This window comes from Carcharhinus amblyrhynchos, chromosome 11, assembly GCF_965287045.1.
Source record: "Carcharhinus amblyrhynchos chromosome 11, sCarAmb.v2.hapA, whole genome shotgun sequence".
NCBI classification, from domain to species: domain Eukaryota; kingdom Metazoa; phylum Chordata; class Chondrichthyes; order Carcharhiniformes; family Carcharhinidae; genus Carcharhinus; species Carcharhinus amblyrhynchos.
In genome coordinates, this window is record NC_137334.1 from 31,527,747 (window position 1) to 31,548,975 (window position 21,229).

The 21,229-nt window shown below is 41.7% G+C and overlaps 1 protein-coding gene across 3 annotated transcripts in view; it reads right to left on the reverse strand.

Annotated features, from left to right (window-relative positions):
- The window catches only part of myo1b (myosin IB), a 272,073-nt gene that overhangs the window by 39,230 nt on the left and 211,614 nt on the right, over positions 1-21,229 (reverse strand). For all 3 annotated transcript variants that reach the window (XM_080198810.1, XM_080198808.1, XM_080198809.1), the window contains exons 15-22: positions 18,866-18,928; positions 16,659-16,859; positions 15,426-15,652; positions 14,061-14,261; positions 10,601-10,694; positions 9,806-9,955; positions 3,314-3,382; positions 294-380 (exon numbers count right to left, since the gene is read on the reverse strand). In XM_080198810.1, coding sequence (XP_080054936.1) covers positions 294-380; positions 3,314-3,382; positions 9,806-9,955; positions 10,601-10,694; positions 14,061-14,261; positions 15,426-15,652; positions 16,659-16,859; positions 18,866-18,928 — 1,092 coding nt within the window. The remainder of the gene's footprint in view (positions 1-293; positions 381-3,313; positions 3,383-9,805; positions 9,956-10,600; positions 10,695-14,060; positions 14,262-15,425; positions 15,653-16,658; positions 16,860-18,865; positions 18,929-21,229) is intronic.

Sequence of the window (21,229 nt, forward strand, 5' to 3'; positions counted from 1 at the left end):
TCATTTCCCCCCCCCGCAGGATAGCAAGTACGGGGAGGAAGGTAGCAGAGGGAAAAAATGGAAGCATTTAAAAGAAATTAGCAAAAGCAAAGAGAAAATTTTGTTTTATTTTAAATAAAAAAGAGAATCGAACAATTAAGTGGTAAGAATAGAATTTCCTCCAGAGAGCGATGAAAGCAGTCAAAGTTGCCTCAATTATAAGCGATCAGGAAATAAAATGGGTTTTAATACAAATAATCAAGCAGCAGTGAATACAAACACCCTTCAAAACTGGAACCAGTAACTGTTCATACCTGAAAGCCTCGCCAGTAGGCCGCAATTGTTGTAGCCGATTCCTCACAAAGTTTCTGGTGTTTCAGTTCTCGCAAAAGCTTCCGTGCCTTCAAAGGTGTAGGAGGAAATAAATAGAGAAAAATAAAATAAAACGCTTTAAAAAATTGCCTTGTCTTCTTTCAGATGCTTACTGTTGCTGCCTGTGCCATTTTGACATTTCTTTAAGCCTTGATAGCAGGATCATCAGCTCTCTGACCTTCCGCACAGTGATGTGTAAAGTGTGTTTGGCTAAAAGCAGCTCACCAGCTTCAGTGCTCCACTTCTGTAGCAACCCTACAGGGTGTAAGAGGGCACCAGAGGAAACTCAGTGGAAGGACAGACTCAGACTCAACCCTTTGAATGAAAAGTTATTGCTCTTCGCATCCCAAAACCTACTAAAGTTTCTTCTCATTTCTCTTTTAGCCCGAATAAAGCTAATGTCCATAACAGAAATAGCGATCCTAGCACTGAGATATATGCTTTCATCTTTAGTACCTTGGTGGAGTGTTTGAGAATCAGCACTGCATGTTTAGTAATTCAGGCATCTGCACTTCCCATTCCACACAAAGCTCTGTGTCACTAGCAATAAAGATGAAAAGTTGTGGCAATACTGCTTTGATATCACAAATACTAATAAACTGCCACAATTATAGATAATGCAGTGATCAGTAGGTTTTTCTATATTTGTCTCCATATGTGATTTGACAATAACATGGACTAAAGAGAATATCTAAACAGTACAACATCTGATTTTGTAAAAGCAACACCAAGAAGTTCACGTGCAACACATGAAGCATAGATAATACTCCCAGCATATCAAAGAAAAAGGGGAATCCAGCAGAGCATGAACAAAGTGAATAAATTGATGTGATGTTAATTCCAAGTGAACATGCTCTTAGCAAAAGGCAGGCAGCTTTACCAGTGCTGAATTATTTGCTGCTGTAGAGCCAGCAAAATTAGTCTGGACTGATTCATTTAACAAATCAGATAGGCAGGTAAGCTGAATGTCATATTCACTGTATGAACCAGTGTCCCCTTACATCACCATATAATTTATCATTTATAGAACTATACAGCAGAGAAGGGGGCCATTTGACCCATTACGTCTCTGCCAGTGATTTGAAAGAATTAGGGCTGAATTTAAGTTACGGGGTTCAGCCCACTGGTGGGAGAACTGGAGGAAAACAAATGCCACTTCTCCATGAGGCATCTGACATTAATTAAGTACATTCAGGCACTGAGGCGGGCAATGTTGGTCCTCCCATTGAATTAAGTGCCCAGTTGGGTGAGGGCTGCCATCTGATTCAAAGGTCGGCTGCACCACATTACAGTTGGCTGCTGATTAATCTGAGATTCAGCCACGGACCTTGCTTAGCTAACCTCCCCCGATGGGGCATTAGTGCTAGCCCCCTATTTGCCTGTGGGAATGAGCAAACAAACAATGCGCCACATCATAGAAGAGTGTCCAAAGCACAGAATCAGCAGAGGCTTATCCACACTTAGCAAAATCAGAAGAAACTGCTTGGTTTAGAGAGTTTGCATTTGCCAAATAAATCAGTGAGGTTGACACAAGGAATCATCGGTGAAATTAGACATATCTCTTTTAGATACATATCCAATTTCCTTTTGAATGTTGACATTGAAATTTCGTCCATCAGCCTTTCAGACAGTACATTCTAAATCATATCCTCTTGTGGAAATGTTTCCCCTTGTGCCACATACCTTCGTTAGTGCTCCTTCGTCATTATCTGTTAATGCAATCTGTTTCGCTCTATCTACTCTCGCAAAACCCTTCACAATGGCAGACGTCAAAAGCTATTCACTTTTCAGAAAAATTCCCTTCCGTTACCAGGAAGTAGGTGCAAATATAAATTAGATTAGATAGGTGTAAACTTATCTAACAATGAGAAGGTTTTTCTTTTCAACAACCTTCACTTTTGTTGAAACCTTATCGTCAGGATATAAATCAGGTTAAAAGAGCCAAATCAACGATCTTTCTTTCCCTTAATTCATGTTCAATTTATAAGATCATAAATATCACACATAGGGCCCTATTTTACCATTGCGTTGCACCTGAAAACGGGTGCAAAAATGTAGTAAAGTCGGATGTGAGGCCATTAATGTGATCCGCACTCGCGTCCGTGTAGACAGCCCTTTACCAAAACCGGGAATAACAGCAATCCGATTTGTACCCGAAACCGGGGGCAACAGCGATTTAAATGCATGTATTTCAATTGAATTAATGAACTGCCCACCCAACTTCATCAGCATTTCCCCCTTTACCACCACGTTCCCCAATCCGGGATCGCACCAAAATGAACCTGCTGAACACAAGTCTGAATCGGGCGTTCAGCTGCTAAAGAGCAAGTTCAGAGTTTCCAACAGCTCTCTGACTCAGATCGGAGGTGGGGTGGGGGAAGCAAGGCCAGGTTGTTGTCTGGTTGGGGGTGGGGGTGGGAGGCGATCATTATCTGGTGGTTTGGGGTGGGGTGAGGGTGCGGGCAATCGTTGTCTTGTAATTGGGAGGGAGCTGATTGTTGTCTGGTGGGGAGGGAGGAGGAGGTTGGTCAGATGTTCCTCTGGGAGGATGGGGGGGGGGGTGAGGCAGGCCAGATCATTCCCTAAGAGGGGGGCGGGGTTCAGTGAAACCAGACCATTCTCTGGATGGAGGGGAGGGGTAGGTGAGGCCAGATTGTTCTCTGGAGGGAAGTGTGGGGGGGGGGGGGGGCGCGGGGGAGAGGTGGTGAGTGAGGTCAGACCATTCTCTGAGGAGGGTGTGCTAAGCCCTGCCCACAGAGCGAATGGGGCCCGCAAATTTTTTTTCAGACTGAGTGCATATGGGAGCGCCTGAGAGCAGATTTTTAAGTTGGATCTGAATTATGCCCAGATTCAGCACTTAGAATGAAAATGGTAAAATCAGGCCCAAATTTTTAATGGAAAAATATGAAATCATAAATGCAAATGTGAAAAATAAATACTACTTCACTACAGAATAACTCACCTTCCATCCTCTGATGTATGACTGGATCACTAAGGTCACACTCTTGAGGTGTAGATATTTCTTTCGTTGCTATGTTGAAGAAATCAAGGGGAGAGAAGGGCTGTTAGTTTCTTAAAGCAAACTCATTCCAGGCTAATCCAAATCCCCAACGTAAACCAGCCATGGATGGATGATAATCTATTGCTTGATATCATTCCAAAAAGCGTTGGTGCCCAATGAGGATCTGAACCATATTCCCCAGATCAATTCTAGCTTTCATTCTCTGTCTGATCTCAGCCAAGACAAAATGTAGGAGCTACAATGTGAGTCTGTGCCAAGGATGGAGATGGAAGGGGGAAGGGTGAGAAAGAGAGACAAGCCCAAGGCAAAGGCAGTGAACACTGCTGCTGTCTCCATGTAGAATTTGGTTGGAGACTGGATCTGGCTCGGCCGCAGTAACACCACAATGCTCAATATTTAGGTTTGTGGCATGAAGTGTTGTGTGAGGAGAGCAGGTAGCGCCAATGAACTCAGCATCTTCATAGGTAATAAGGAGGAGCAGAATAAAATCATCTCTGGAAATGTAATGAGTTCAAGTGGGAGGAGAAAAATCCCAAGAGCTGAAATCTATTTGTACAAGCCAATACAGCAAGATTTGTTGGCAGGTGATGAAGAAAGTTATTTTATTACATGATGATAATTTACAGTTAATTCAGACCTCCTCAGGGAACTCAAAATTCAAGAGAACAAGGCAATGGAACATCAGTGGCTGTGCTCTGTTTTTGCGTTTTTCTCCAATTATTTCGTCAGTGAGACAGGCTGACAATTGCCAAGTTGGCAGCTTTGATAATATTCTAATTTGACTATTATCGAGTACCATTAGTGACTTGACTCTTGGTGAGTTAGTAGCATTCAGCCGTACAGGAACTGTGTACGTTAAAACCCCTCCACTAGTGCCAATATAACTACTGTGTGTGTGCAACATACAATCAAAATGAATGGAAAGTAGGAAATGCCTAACATCCAGTAGCACCATGGAATTTTGGGTATTATAGATGTGTCACTGAAAATTCAAGTACATGTTGTACCCTGGGACACAAAGGGCAGAATATTTTGATTTTGCTTCTAAGTGTTGTTTCTGCTGGGAAAAGTGGAGGGCAGCTCACCAACTGTCTTGCCGGATTTTCCTGCCGGCTTTAATCACTTGGGGAAAAAAAATGGAAGGGGCAGTGGTGTGGCCTCCGAGGTGTGGTATTCCGTCAGTGACCTCAGCTCCTGACAGATGGAGCTCAGATCGAAAAAAAATACAAATAGAACACCGCATCCAAACCCCTTTCCTCCTCCCATGGAATCCCCCTGCGTTCATGGAATCCCCCCACCAAGTAGACACAGGAACACCCTCCTACCACAGGCATAGAAACCTCAACTCTCTGCTCAGGGAACTTCCAATCCCACAGACAATAGGACACCTCCCTCCCCCCCAACCCCCAATCCCCCAATGGAAGGCCACTGACCCATGGCACTTCCCCGTCAGGTCCCATTACCCAGGCATTGCTCCCCACTCTGCTTCCCCTCCTGTAGGAGCTGTACTTGCCTGTGCACCTCCAGTTGGATTTGTTGGACAGTTTCCCATTTTACAACTCTGTCAATGTGACATCATGCCAGCAAAAGGGGTGGGGGAGGTTACTTCCCTATGTGAGGGAATGATGATACAGTAGAGAGATCCATTAAGCATATGATAATGCATGCTTCTGGGGTTCCTGGCCTCTCATGGCAGGAGCCCCTTTACATCATTGGCGGGGTGCGGGGACAACCTCAGTAGGCATTCTCAGTTTAAAAACCATTCTGGGACTCCAGCTGGATTCTCCGCTCTCTCCACCATTCCCATCTGTCAAAGATTCTCCCCCATGCCTCCCTCCCAAATGGATCAATCTGCTTTGGTTATTTTGCGGAAACATGTTTCTGCAAGTGAGGGTGATGGGATTGAAATGGAGCAGGAAGCAGAATATCCCTTGAAATGTCTTGTACCACAGAAGAATTTCATTCAGACATGTTTAAAGTTCCAATCACTAATTTTGTAACTAAGCACAATATATTTTCCCAAGTAGCATGCTGGACTGCACTTAAAACAAAATCTCACCCCACATCTCTTCACAAGACAGGCAAACTCACAACACTAAATGATAAATGCAACTCATTACTGCAATGGTAGCAGGAAACATCAGAATAACACAGGACAGACACTACCCCCAAGGAATAAAGCAGATTAACAATATCCAGCCTTGGATTCCCACAAAATTCTTGTGTGAAACCCAGCAGGTAGTCAACTGCTGAAAGGATTGCTCTCCTGGTACAATTTAAAACTAACGATCTAATCTCAATGCCTTCAAGGTAAAACCAAAACATCTGGCTTTTTACAGGTCCACAATTCTATGGGGAAATCGGCAACACTTCTTAACCTTTGATGTACCAGTGCTATACGGAGCGAGCTATTTGCTGGACTGTAAACCACCCTGCACTGAGGGACTCCTGAGATACAAACACACACACTTCTGTTGTGACCTTTAATTTACAACATTCAAATAACCTCCCATGTGTATTTTTGCCATGGGCATGTTAAATCTGAGTGTGCAGAGACAGGTTCAGTCTTGCTAGAAACCATAGGGAATGGTTTATCTTTGTGGTGGGTGTTGTAACTTAGGTCTTGTACATTGGTTCATGATTGCCTGAAAAACAGACCACAGGGAAAATCTCTCACCTTTCCCATGAGGGATGCCAACAATATCAATTACTTAAGGAACTGCAAAAAAGGTTTGTCTACTTGACTATTAATTGTCATACCAGCTTACGAGTTAATGGAGTTCAGGTTACATTCTCTGTCATATTCAAGCCAAATTAAAATCATGTAATCAAAATAGGGAACATCATCCTCAAATAATCCTCAATGATAAATTAACTCCTAACAAACAATTCTTTTTCAAAAAGCTGGAAGTGTGTTTAGGAAGCCTTTTCTTCATGTTAGCAATATACTGTGAAATATTGGCTCAGAATCTGTTGGGAAATTAGGGCAGAGTTTAATTTAGTGTGCAAATAAACCAGCAAACCGTGGGGAGGAAGCGATACACCAAGTTGTGAATTACTGAACGAGTTGCATTATTCCACCATTAATCACGTAGAAATGGGGAGTCCATCAAATCGCCCTGTGAATGTGAATAAATTGCAGGGTTTGCGCTGTTAAAACAACTTACACTGGCTGCAGAAATTTTGGACTAGCATTTAACAATACAAGGACCATTTTTAAAAAAAAAGTTTGATGTTCTTGCAGCATGAGGCAAATGTCTTCAGTCCAGATATGGAACAGCTGAAACTGTGATGTCTTATTCCTGCAGGTAGTGAATTTAAACTTAAACATAAATTTAAACATGTAAACACACATTTAAATGTAAAACTTTTTCTTACTTTTCCGTTTCTTTTGTGACGATACTGTGCCTTTAAGAAATGTATTTTTAATCGTGTTCCTTTGCAACTTTTTTTCAAGCAGCTCCTAGCATTTTATTTTGGCACCATAACTTCTGTAGCCAGTGTCCTCTAATTGTTACTGAAATAATATAATGGACATTATGTTTATTTTTAATCTGGACAAATGCAGAGTTCCTAGGGTTTTATGATCCTTTTGAAATTGTTGGGTGGAGCATAACTATCAAGTCAGATGCTGCCTGGAGATAGCTTTATTTCCCAAAGAAAAGTCCAAGATTTAAGTTTCATTTTTTTTCCTCAGATGCTGTTTGGACTTGAGACAGAAAGCAGTGTCTTGTTTGTCCCTCTCCCTGGAGTTGAAAATTCTGCTGTTTGGGAGTTGCTGTTGGAAACTGGTAGAGGCAGACAGTGCCATTTGAACATAAGAACTAGCAACAGGAGTAAACCATTTGGCCCCTCGAGCCTGCTCCGCCATTCAATAAGATCATGGCTGATCTTTTTGTGCACTTGGTTCCACTTACCCGCCCACTCATCATAACCCTCAATTCCTTTGCTGTTCAAAATATGTCGATCTTTGCCTTAAAAACATTCAAAGAGATAGACTCAGCTGCTTCACTGGGCAGGGAATTCCACAGATTCACAACCCTTTGGATGAAGTTCTTCTTGAACTCAGTCCTAAATCTAGTCCTACTTATTTTGAGGCTATGCCCTCTAGTTCCACCCACCAGCAGAAACAACCTCCCTGCTTCTATCTTAATTATTCCCTTCATAATTTTATACGTTTCTATAAGATCACCCCTCATTCTTCTAAATTCCAATGAGTATAGTCCCAGTCTACTCAGTCTCTCCTCATAAGCCAACCCTCTCAACTTCAGAATCAACCTAGTGAATCTCTTCTGCACCTCCTCTAGTGCCAGTACATCCTTTCTCAAGTAAGGTGACCAAAATTGTACACAGTACTCCAGTGTGGCCTCACCAGCACCTTATACAGCTGCAACATAACCTCACTGTTTTTAAACTTCATCCCTCTAACAATGAAGGATAAAATTCCATTTGCCTTAATTACTTGCTGCACCTGCAAACCAACTTTTTGCAATTCAGGCACAAGGACACCCAGGTCCCTCTGCACAGCAGCATGCTGCAATTTTTTACCATTTTAATAATAGTCCACTTCGCTGTTATTTCTACCAAATTTGATGAGTTCGCATTTACCAACATTGCACTCCATCTGCCAGATCCTTGCCCACTCACTTAAACTATCCATATCCCTTTTCAGACAGTGTCCTAGTGTCATCTGCAAACTTTGACACACTACACTTGGTCCCCAACTCCAAGTCATCGATGTAAATTGAAACCATTTCTGATTTCTGAAGCACACCATTAGATCGCCAACCAGAAAAACACAGACTTGCCCCCACTCTTTGCTTTCTGTTAGTTAACCAATCCTCTAGCCATGCTAATACATTACCCCATAACATTGTGCACCTTTATCTTATGCAGCAGCCTTTCTTGTGACACCTTGACGAATGCCTTCTGGAAATCCAGATACACCACATCCACTGGTTTCCTGTTGTTCATTGACCTTATAGCGTCCTCAAAGAATTCCAGTAAATTAGTTAAACATAATCTGCCTTTTATGCATCATTGAGTGGACCAATTTACAGTAGGTGTTAAAAAGATGAAGATCTAGCATCATGGTTGTTCTTGTAATTGGCAGAAGTTATGCTAATTTTTATTATTGTCTTTTATCTGTGTTCTTAATTAAAAGCTTTGTTTAATACAAGATTCCTAGTCGATTACTTGAATCATACCTGAAGTGAAACACCTTATGCTCACCCGTGCCGAATTCAAATGTAAAAACTTAGGATCTAGGCCACTTTCCTGACTTTTCTGGTCTGGCTCATAATGCTTTGAACTCTCCCCCTTTCGCAATCCAATCTTTCCTTTGTTCACTTTGTTCCTCTTTCTGTACCTAATTTGACTCCAGTTCATCTTCATTGGCTTCTTTGTGGTTCCTTTGTTTCTGGATCATTAAATCTCATTAGGTAAGGGGATAAACTATTTGTTTCATTGCTAACCCAGATTTAGATGCCCGATGCTGGAAATCTGAAATAAGAGCAGAAAATACTCAGCAGGTCTGGCATCATCTGTGGCGAGAGAAACAGAGTTAAGGACCGGAATTTGTTGGCCATTCACGCTAGCAGGATATTCCAATGGTGTACCCCCGCCACAGGTTTCCCAGCAGCCTGAGGTACATGCAATGAGAAACACCATTGAGAGCAGTGGGACCAGAAGACCATGCCGCCAGCCACCTCCACTGCTGCTGCCAAACACATGGTGGGTTGCTTGGAAAATCCCATCCAAGGTTTCATTTCAGAAAAGGTTTTTCTCTCCACAGATCTGACCTAAGCATTTCCAGAGTTTTTCTTTGTTTTTATCTGGGATTAAACTGGCCACAGTGTTGGCAGCTCATACTTCCAGCAAGTAACAGGGCAAAAAATCATCTGAATTGCAAAGTGAGGGAGACAATCTAACCAATGGTTTACACGGCCACATTGTAAGAACTATGCTTTGTCGTATGCCATGAAATCACAATCAAAGCCCTCGGTGCTATTCCGCCTCTCAAGTGATCAAAACAATGTTTAGGGAGCTGTGGGCTTTACAACTCCACAGGAATATCTGTGCTCCTCCAATTCTGCCTTCTTTCATATCCATAAAAGGTTCCACCACTGCTGACCATGCTTTCAGCTGCCTAGATATTTGAACTCTGGTACTCCATTCCTACACAATCTTACATGGTTCATTGTCAAATGTTATTTGATAGCATTATTTTGAAGTGGATTGGGGTGCTTTGCTATGCTAATGGCTCTTTCTAACTGTAAGTTGTTTCTGCTCCATTTCTGTAGCGTTGATTGAATGTAGTGGAAAGCTTTGTTTAAGAACACAAATTGGACCCGGCTACCTTGCAGTAAAGGGACAGGAACTACAGGAAGGAAGGGCCTGACCATACAAAATGATACTGTACTGGAGCCTTACAAAATGTCTCTTAGTCCAAGCCGAAATGGTGATCTGACTCTTCTTCATCAACAGGAAGCGTGTGCGGCATTTCCAGCCGCGATAGATCTTCTGAATCAGCGTGGCCAGATCTTCCAGGCGACGCTTTCTCAGATCTTCCAGCTCAAACAGCTGCAGAAACAAATACAGTAATGCAATAAGTTAGGGCAATAGTAAAGGTTCGGGCAAATTTGACAGTCTGACCCCGTGAGGTTACATCAAAGAAGTGCACTGGCAATTGCATTCAGCTTGAATTAAGATGCAACAAAAGGCAAAGGGTTTTCTTTTTAAGCAGAGGGTTGTTCAGATAATGAAATGCCCTATTAATTGATGGAAATATTTTAAAAGGAGAAGTGGATAAATTATTTTGACAAAGAAAAAAATTAAAGACAAAAGAACAAAGCAGTTAGCTTTTAGGAAGCTGACGTGCAATGGACCTTTATTCCGCGCTGTTAAAAGTTTTACGACTCCATGGACACTTACTGCTTTATCAATTTGATACACGATCACGATTTACATCAGTTATTGGCATGGGAGTATTTTTGGTTAATTTAAAATCACACAGCCAGAAATGGCATTCTGTTGCTACTACAGGAATTTTTCTTTAAACCACAAAATAAACACAAGCCAACAATGTTATCAAATTAATTACTTGATAGGATTGTGACCTGCCTGTATTTAATTTAAACTGTTGGATTAATGTGCTTAACTGCTGCTTACAAGTAAATCCACTGAAATTTGAGATAACTGGGAAGGTTACAGCAGGGGATTACCTACCGTTCTGGGATTTCGAATAAATATCTTTGATCTACCATATGAAAACTCTTCAGGAGGGATCTGAAGTTCTGTCAACAGCACTTGGACGCCGTCCCTTAAATTAAAAGAATATAGGAAGAAGTTTAACTTGATGCTTCTCCTTTCGGGTGCTGGAATTCCTTTGTAACAAGTACACTAAGTAATTTTACAGATCAACTGTGAGACAAGATCATGCTGAAAAGAAATGAGATAGACATTCTGAGAATGTGATAGAATTCATGTTCAAAGCTCTGTGTAACTATATGTTCTGCATTATTCAAGTGAAACTTGAGGCTGAGTTTTTCATGGGTGGGATGTGGGGGAAATACTCCTTGCTTACCAGCATCCCGCCCTCCCTCAGCCACCAAAAACTGGTCACAAACCAGACTTTTAAAAAGGTTGCCCCGCAATGAAAATACACAGTGGGTGGTCTGAACATGTTGAGGGTCAGGACGCCAAACCCTCAGTGGAAGAAAGTCCCACTCTCAGTTGTCAGCTAATTAGTCCCAGGAGCTCTGGACTGGGGGAGCTGTAAAATTCCATGATTCCTGAACGCATTACAATCATCCAGTTAATCACCAACACTACAATTTTCACTGCTCACGTTTTCATTTTGTCGGTGAAGCAGGCGGCAGCAGAGTGGTTAGCACTGCTGCTTCACAGCTCCAGGGACCTGGGTTCGATTCCCGGCTTAGATCGCTGTCTGTGTGGAGTTTGCACATTCCCCTTGTACCTGCGTATGTTTCCTCAGGGTGCTCCGGTTTCCTCCCGCAGTCCAAAGATGTGCGGGTTAGGTTGATTGGCCATGCTAAAATTGCCCCTTAGTGTCCTGGGATGTGTAGGTTAGAGGGATTAGTGGGTAAATGTGTGGAGATATGGGGTTAGGGCCTGGGTGGGATTGTGTTCAGTGCAGACTCGATGGGCCAAATGGCCTCTTTCTACACTGTAGGGTTTCTATGATTCCATGATTATGTTCCTGTTAATATTTAAAAGAAACCTTCATTCCACTATGGGCTTCTAAAGACTGAGTTCCACAGCCAAACGGATTAGGAAGATGCCAGGTTTGCCTCCTGGAGTATTCAGAGCTAGCTTGTATGGTGGTCAGGGTATGACAATGGGCTTGTGATCACTATTCAGCTCCCTGAGCAGGGAGTATCCCTTATTCATGTGATGCCAGTTGAGTGTGTGTTGGGCTCCATTGTCATCAACCTGAAGGATTAACTAACCTTTCAGTACTCATATTTTAAAATTCTTCCAGAGAATGTGGGTGTCACTGGCTAGGCCAGCATTTATTGCCCATCCCTAGCTGTCCTCGAAAAGGTGATGGCGAGCCACTTTCTTGAAAATCTGCAGTCCATGTTGTATAGGTACACCCACAGAGCTGTTCAGAAGAGAGTTCCAGGATTTTGACCCAGCAACAGCGAAGGAACAGCGTTAGATCTCCAAGACATGATAGACAGTGACTTGGTGGGGAACTTGCAGGTGGCGGTGTTCCCATGTATCTGCTGCCCTTATCCTCCTGGGTGGTAGAGGTCACTAGTTTGGAAGGTGCTGTCGGCTAAGCCTTTGAGTTGCTGTAGTGTATCTTATAGATGCAATACATTATTGTATCAGTGGTGGAGGGAGTGAATGTTGGAAGTAATGGGTGGGATGCCAAACAAGGGGGCTATTTCGGCCTGGATGACATTGAATTTCTCGAGTGTTGCTGGAGCTGCACTCAACCAGGCAAAAGGAGAGTATTCCATCCCAACTTGTGCCTTGTAGATGGTTAACAGTCACTGGGGAGTCAGGAGTTAAATTACTCGCCACAGAATCCCCAGCCGCTGACCTGCTCGTGTAGCCACAGTATTTGAACTTTAAACGGCGAGTCCAATTCAGTTTCTGGCCAATCTGAAGGCTCATGCACATATATTGACAACTTGGGGTGAAATCCAGGAGTTTGACCAGCAGCCGTGAACAATGCTCGCGACAAGTCATTGTTTCATGAAAGGGAAAGAGCAGCAGATAAATAACCAAGAGACAAACTGGCAAGTAAGTTTAGACTCTCTCCTACACAATATTCAATTGTTCAACAGAATGTGAGAGAGTTTAATGAGTATAACATATTTGCACGTTTTAGTCATGAAGGTAAGTCATATTGTTCTCAGTCCCCCCTTCTCCTGTACAAACATTTTGGGGAAATCAAAACCCGGATATCATCTGCACTGCTTCACTTGTTGCATTTGACATTAATGGGCGACTCCTCCTCAGGGATTCCACTGACAAATTGCTTCCTGAAATATCTTCATTCACTTCAATAATGGCTGGCACTGCGCACCAGTTTGGAGTCATTCGATCCGAAAGGAAAATGCTAAGAGGTTGGGTACTGTGCCTAACAGCTACTAGGAGGCATTTTAGGTTCCAGCTCAGTGCTCAAGCCAGTAAACCACTGCAGCTAAAGACAAATTGTTACATATAAATACTCATTACACATCTGCCTCATAGCTTGTCGAGGTTTTAATTACTGTAAACTAACACAAAAGTGACAAGGTGACAGACCAAAAGCATCCCACATGTAGGGAAGTTCTGCCCCGTGTCCTTGCCAATATCAATCCCTTAACCAGCATGAAAAATAGATCTGCTATCACAATACTGTGTGCAACTAGCCACTGCAACTTACAAATTACAACAGTGACTACATTTGAAAAGAACTTAAAGTTAAAATTTATTTATTAGTCACAAATAAGCTTACATTAACAATGCAATGAAATTACTGTGAATAACCCTTAGTAGCCACATTCCGGCACCTGTTTGGGTACACTGAGGGAGAATTTAGCATGGCCAATGTACCTAACCAGTGTGCCTTTTGGACTTGGGGAGGAAACTGGAGCACCCGGAGAAAACCCACGGAGATACCGGGAGAACATGCAGACTCTGCACAGACAGTGACCCAAGCCAGAAATCGAACCCGGGTCCTGGCATTGTGTGGCAGCAGTGCTAACCACTGTGCTACTGTACTGCCACAACTTCACTGTCTGTAAAGTATATTTAATAATGCAAATTGATACATAAATGCAAAACTTCTTTCCTTCCATTTGTAACTGCACCTTTATCTTATAGAGTGGCCAAAACATGGACACCCTTGATCTGTGCAGTCAAATGCTCCTGAAAAGTCCACTGGATACATATCAGGAGCAGAAATTCCGGCCAGATGTTCTCCCTTTCAATCCAGGAGATATCAGACCAATATCTAGTCCCATCCTGACTAATTAACAAACAGAAAGTCAAACCGTATGACTCAATTACTCACTGGCTAACTTAATTGAGTCGCCAAGAGTATGGCCCATATTTAATCATTAAATTTCCGACAGTGTAAGGGAACCAAGGTGTAAAACTATTTTCTCCACTCTTTCTAGACTGTCCTTAAGATAACAGAAACCAAAACCAAATTGTAACTCCATACCTTGCTCCTTGCCTCCAGTGGGGCCACGTCTGTGAACATAGCATCTTGTACCTCTCCAGGCAGGGCTCGTAAGGCTGCTTGAAAGCATATCCTGCTCGTCGCACCCGCACATTCTCCATCAGCCCCAGGTACCTGACCTGATGACATACTAAAGCCTCCGTAAAGACATGTGGAGCTTTCTGATCATTTGGCTTGATGCATCTGTAATGTAGCCAGCATAGAACTGATTGGTAATACCATACAAGTAATTTTAAACTTCCCCCTCAAACAAACACACCCTATTTTAGGAGGCGATATAATCAGATCTTTGGGGCTTTGTCTCTTTACTCGAGAACAGCAAGCGCAATGTATTGTGTGTGAAGGTGAGCACCCCTGTTTCACAGAAGTTCCCATTTTTTTGGGAAAGAGGATGGAGTCTCTTAAATGTGTTTTCATATACTTATTGCTTTCCAATTTAGGCAAAGCCATCCAAATTTGAAAAATATATATTCACTGCATGCTTCTGAACTACTTAATTAATGCATAGCAGAAATGAGGTTAGTCAAGGGAAAAGCTATTCTGGAAGGAGCCAATGAGACAAAATGCCATGGACTTACACAATAAGCAGAATGGCAGAAGTCAGTAATCAAAAACTGAAGATAGTCAGATGAGTCAATGGTTGGAAGGAAAAATTATACTAACTTTTCAGCTGTAACCATTTGGCAGAGCATCCAACTTGTTTACTGAGCTTTCTTTTTCAGAAGCTGATCAACCGGCTCCAAAGTTTGTGGAAAAATGACATGCTACCTATTTTTTGCAACTGCGTATGTTTAGGGTTGCTGAGTGACAAACGGTTTGCTGCAGTGAAGATCCTATTACCAGGCCCAAGGTTCCAGATACATCAATGTTGTTTTTATATTGTGTTTGAGGCACAGTTCTTGCACTCATTATCAAGTTGGAAATAAAAACAGAAAATGCTGGAAAATCTCAGCCGGTCTGACAGCATCAGTGGAGAGCGAATAGAGCCAACATCTTGAGTCTGGACAACCCTTTGTCAGAGCTGAAGACAAAGAAAATCGGACAAGATTTGTATTGTAAGGGTCAGGGGTGCCATAGACAAAAGCACAAAGGGGATGTAAATGGTAGTAGTAAAGAATTGGGAATAGTGCTGATTGCAGCCCAGTAAGAGATCAGAATGTGTAAATGGCCGAACAAAGGTGTAGAGTATCCAAGGACAATCCAAGGCATGTGACAGATGGCCTATGTTGGAAATGTTTGCTTCCTGAGTGTCATATCAAGCTTACTATTTCTGAACATTCACGAAATGTTCAGCATTTAATTTCCCTTCTTAGCAAGTTGTTGTGCGGAGTTAAAAAAAGTTCCCACCTGATATAGTTGGGATTTTTGGTCTGTAGATTTTTCATCAAAGTTGCAACAGAAGCTTTGAACTGTGACCCAGCTGTAGGTGGCCTCTTCAAGGACATCTTAGCAGGGTTTCCTTCTGGGAAAAGGGCTTTGACTAGCACATGGTTGGTCTTCCACATAGCCTGGGACAGGTCGCGGTACAGCAGGTCATTATTTTTATCTACAAATCCTTCCACATGGTACATCACCTTGATTAGGAAACAGAAGCAGAATAACCATCAAACTAAGAAGGCACAATGACTAGCACTGCTCCCTCAATGCAAAGACCTGGTTTAGATTTTGGCCTTGGGATGACTCCATGTGGAGCTTGCACAATGTCTGGTTTCCTCCGCATGCTCCAATTTCCTCCCACAGAACATAGACATGCAGTTTAGGTGGATTGGGGGGGACTCAGTGTTAAAATGTTTCCTGGGCTGTTTTGTTCTTTGTAAGTGTCAATAGACATGTAGGTTAGGTGGACCAGCCATGGTAAATGCACAGGATTATGGGGATAGGGTGGAGGGGAGGGTGGTGTGCTCATAGAGATTCAGTGCAGTCTTGATAGGCTGAATGGCCTCATCCATACTGTAGGGATTCTATCATTCTAAGACAACTGTAGCTCCTTAGGGATAAGTTACATAGTTGCAAAATTTAAAGATAAACTTCACAAGTTTGATCAGAGACTTGCATATTGAGGGATTACATCAGGCAAAGGCATGAACATTTTTTCTATGCCAATTAATTGAACTGAAGCATTAATAGCATATGATCATTTATATCTTGGTGATTATGATTAGATTTGTAGGTTAAATAGACAAAATAATATCCCATCCTGTCATGGCAAATTGCTAATCTCTTAGCAGGACCTATTTAGTCATTGTGTACAAATATAAAGAAGATATAATCATTTTCATCATAACATGCAAATTGTATAATTTTTATAAAGAAATTACTGTGTTAAAATCAGAACAGTGTCAACATGATGCAATTAAATTTGAAGATAGCACAATAAACAGTGAATTAAGATTGTTTTTTTTAATGTAAAAAAAAAGTTGGATTGGGTTCCATTATTAGTGGCCTATGTGATTGAAGGCAGGAAACATGTCCTTACTGTCTTGAGTACCTTTTCTAGCAACAAATTAACTTTGAATATAGAGGCAAAACAATAAGCTTTGGATACAGGAGAGACTAATAATTTAGCATCAATTTCTGTACCTTGCCAGCATAGTGTTGGATCCTGAAGCAGTTGTGAGGCAAAGTGGTATCATTAAGGAAGCGAGAGCTTTTGCTCATTCGGCTTTCAAAGCGCTCGTGTACGGCACAGACTTGATTGAGCTTCTCTAGGAAGGTCTCGTCTGTCACTGTGCCAGGCCGCAAGCATTCTTCATCAAGCATCGCCAGGATTCCATTTGTATTCTAAACACGAACACACACATATCAACCTATGAACCAGCACTTACGGTGCAAAGATACTGCAATATATGCATATAAATAAATACACATATATGTATACATATACAAACACATCAATGTGCATATGTGTGGGTGTTTGTGCACATGCTCATACATGTTAGCATAGATTAAGGCAAAACTAAACAATCTAGACTTTTCTCCACAGTAACAATTTCCCCAAGCTATTCTTGGACTTCTACTCAAAACTTAAGCTCAGGTATTAGCAAAACAAAAAAAAAGTTTCAATAAAAATTAACATAGCAAAAGTGACTGCCACCAAGTAATACACCAAGAAAGGACGAAAAAAACTCTTAACAATAAAGTTTTACTTATTCTATTTGTGGAAATTTTGATACTCTGATGTAAATTGTTTATAAATCAATTGTTCAAATGTGGTTCAACACGAGTTGTATCCACAATTTCTCCAGAGGAGTTCCAGAATTCACTCATTCTATAAACAGGGATGAGATTTTTTGATATTACAATAGCCAAAGAGAATGATAGCTGAGTGGTCGAATCATGTGATCCTCTCACTGAATGACCCTAAAGCTACATTGACAAAGGTCATTGGCTCACCTAGTCAATATTTACAAGTACTAACTTAGGGAAGCCAAAGAGAGATGGAAATGGAAAAAAACAAACAGATTTTAAAAAAGAGGTGCTGTGTGCAAGATATATTGTAATAGGTCTAAGGTAAAGCTGTAGATAACGCCAGCTTGTCAGAGAGTCATAGGGTTTTACAGCAGAGGAAGAGGCCCCACGGCCCATAGTGTGTACGCCAACCACCAAGCACCTATCTATCCTAATTTAATTGTATCTGGTCTTTGCAGCGATAGGCCAGATCAACAGTGGTTTTGTAGTTCCAATTATTTAAGTCCATCAAGAATATCAAACCTAATAGTTAATAGCTCGCATTTGCTGATATGATAATATGTTTAAACCCATGGTTATATTTCTCCAGCTACTATTTTAGAAAAGTTTATGGATGAGAACGACAGACTGTATAGTGCAAAAACTGATCTGGTTCAACTGATTTATGCCAGTATTTCAATTCTACATGAGCCTCCTCTCACCATGGCAGCAATGTCCCTCTCAGCCAGGACTCTATGCAATTAGAATTCCTGCACCTCAAAAGCTTCCAATTCTTCTCCTATTCCATTCCCTGATCCAAGTCAATTTCCAAATTTTCCTGTGGCTATGCTAGCTAGTCCTCACTCATGCCCATATCATCTGGTGAAAGCTGGCAAGGCTTGTAGGCTATCCCTGGATGGGAGAGGGTGACTGGGAAAAGCTGACTCCTTTTTGGACAGGGAGCGCCTATTCAAGGCTCCCCCTGATGTTTTACTTCTCCTTCCACTGTCCAGTGAAGGCCTACTAGCCTGGCCCCAGCAAGATTCCGGATTTACCTGCATCCGAGCTCCTGGGCTTCCCTCCTTCAGAAAAATTGCTGTAACACCAGTTGTGACCAATTCCCCCTGCGGCGTTTCTAGGATAAGAGAGCTCCCAAACAGTCAGTTGACCTGCAAGTTTCCAGAGGAACAACTTCCTCTTGGAAAGAGGGCAGAAGTCCTGCCTAGGCAATTAAAGGCCTGGTGGCCATCAAACGGCTTTGGGGTGAGCCTCTCACATGCAGCAAAACTTCTTCCTGACTTTTACACCTGGGCCAGGGACCCTGCACACCACCCACTGACCCACCCTATCTGGAAAATGCATCCCCATTAATTATGCTTCTCACCCTGTCCACCTTTTCCAGTCTCCCTCATATGTGCATCTGACCTTTCCTTAAAATGCATCAATGAAATGTGCTTCAACCACATCCAAGTAGCAGTGAGCTCCTACAACTGCTTCAACATTTTTAATAGTAAGTTTTAAACTGAAAACTTTAAAATGTAAATTTCATGAAATAAATATAGAGAAATGATGTCAATTCTTTGCACATCCTCTATTCAAACTAAAAAAGTCCAACTTACATTTTCAATCAGTTCACAGATGATGGCGTTGTCGAAGTACTCTATGTGAGTCCATTCAATTCCCTGTGAAATATATGAATGTTCAGAATGTGATTCTTGCAGCAAAAAAAAAATGGCTCCTTCCGATAATCTTTCAACATCCGGCTAAGGACAGTGTCTGTTTATAACTTTGTTCCGGTTGAGAATTTTTCCAATGCACAGTGACACTCTAAATTGGAAACATTCCAATGCCGCTCTCAGCCAGAATTCTATACACTTAGAAACACTGCGCTTGAAAAGCTTCCAATGCTTCTCCCATTCCATTCCCCAATCCAAGTCAATTTCCCATGCACTTCATGGGAAACCGTCCAGGAACATACGTCATGGCACAAGGTCACTTCAGTCACTTTGATGCATGCAGTTCTTTTTCCAAGGGAAGTCATTTCTTGATCACACATATTCCTAAACAAATCTACAAATTCCCTAAACAACACAGATAGATGCTGTTTCAGGCGAAAGATATGTTGACACATTTTAAAAGCATTTCTATGTGAATTTCACCAATAGCTTCAGCATTGCAAGAAATGAGCTAGCAATTTTCACCCTTTACAGATGGTTCCAGCGCATCCTAATTGCAGATTTTAAAAAAATACACACTGACAGAAGAATGGACATAGGAAGAATAAAGGACATTGGAAAGATTCTAGACAGGCCAGCAGACAAGACAAGGTCTTGATTTAGGAACAAGAACAGAGTACAAGTACCTGGAAGGAGTCTTTGTACAGCCATTAGCAAGGCATCAATACCAGCAAGCAAGAAAGGGATTCAAAGGGGCTACAGCACAGAAAAAGAACACAGTTTTAAAAGACATAAATACATGCAGTCAACAGTTATGCGGGAAACATCAAGTGTTCTGTGATATTCTTTGCAGCGAAATGCCATTTACAAACTCAATAAAACAATTCTATATCTAAAAAGACAGAACTTATGAATTCAAATATACAAGGTGTATCTTAGCAAGACAGTATCACCCTGCCTTGTGCCAAAGTGATTAAGCCAGCAGTTAAAAGCTGGGAAGTTTTACCTTGTGGTGACAAGGGTTGTTTATGAAAAGGTTCGTTTAAGTTTTCTATTCACCCAACCTTTCGTTAAAAGTATGTTTAAAAACATGAGCTACTTCATAGATTGCATTGCAGATTATCTGTGATTCCAGATAAACTGATCATTGTTTATCATTTTCACATTTGCAATTCATCCCTGTACAGTTTCTCACATTCCCGTCTGCTCGGAGATTTCCAAATTCTTAAGTATTTCCTCCATTTGTCCCTTCTCCCTGGTTTAATTTTCAACTTCCAGCTTCTTCCAGCACAAAGAAAGAAAGAGATGGAATTTTCTAACTGTGAACAGAGAGCAAGTTTCAGCCTCCGGCCTCAGTGCACACTGTCTGACCAGGTCTCTGGGAATGCACTATGGTCAGGTACAGTCAGGAAGACCGAGAATGAATCTCGCACACGAAATAGAGAAGCGGGCAAGGAATTTTTTTTGCCACTTCTAATTTCAATTTCCAATTGTTTCTACTATTTGAAAAAATATATACTCTGAACCAATTTCTATTCTTGAGATAATACTGAGTAACAGCCTTACAATACAGATTATTATCTGGGCAGATGCACTCAATATGGATCAATGTATCAAAAGAAAATCCTTTCTCTTTTATTCTCTGTTGATTTTCTTCTGAATCCTTTAGTATATTCACTTATTTTTCTCAACCGCTGAAACAGTTAGTAAACAAAATGGTAAATGCAGGCTTTTCCTGCAGCCTGCACACCTCTGGCAATTACACTTACACTTAAAAGCCTGCTTTAAACTAGTCACCAGGCTCAGGACAAGAGAGAAGCTGCAGTTTAGGGCTATCACACATTGCAAGTCTTGTAAGTTAAAATTAAGCGCATCTGCCTTTTGTCCAGTTGCATCACCACCATGTTTTTATGAACTTCCTAAACTCTTTCTCTTGACCAGTTCTCTCTCATGCCACAAGTTTACCTCAGCTGCATTGATTGTTCATCATCATTTCCAAACTCGGCTACACCAACACCTTTCCTTCCTTGGCATGCCTTCCTCTGCCCTCAACAGACTCTAAATTGGTGTTGACTCTACTGCAGTTCTCATCTCCTGCACTAAGTCCTGATCACTACTTAACACTGTCTCTGTCCCCATTATTTGCAATTTAAAATCCTTAACCTATTCTTTAAATTCCTCCATGGCCACGTTCTACCTCAGCATTCTCTTCCAGCCCTAAGCTGCATTTCCTGGACACACTATTCCTCTGACAACCATCTCTTATGTAGTTACTTATGTAGTTACCTTCAGCCACAAGGCCCTATC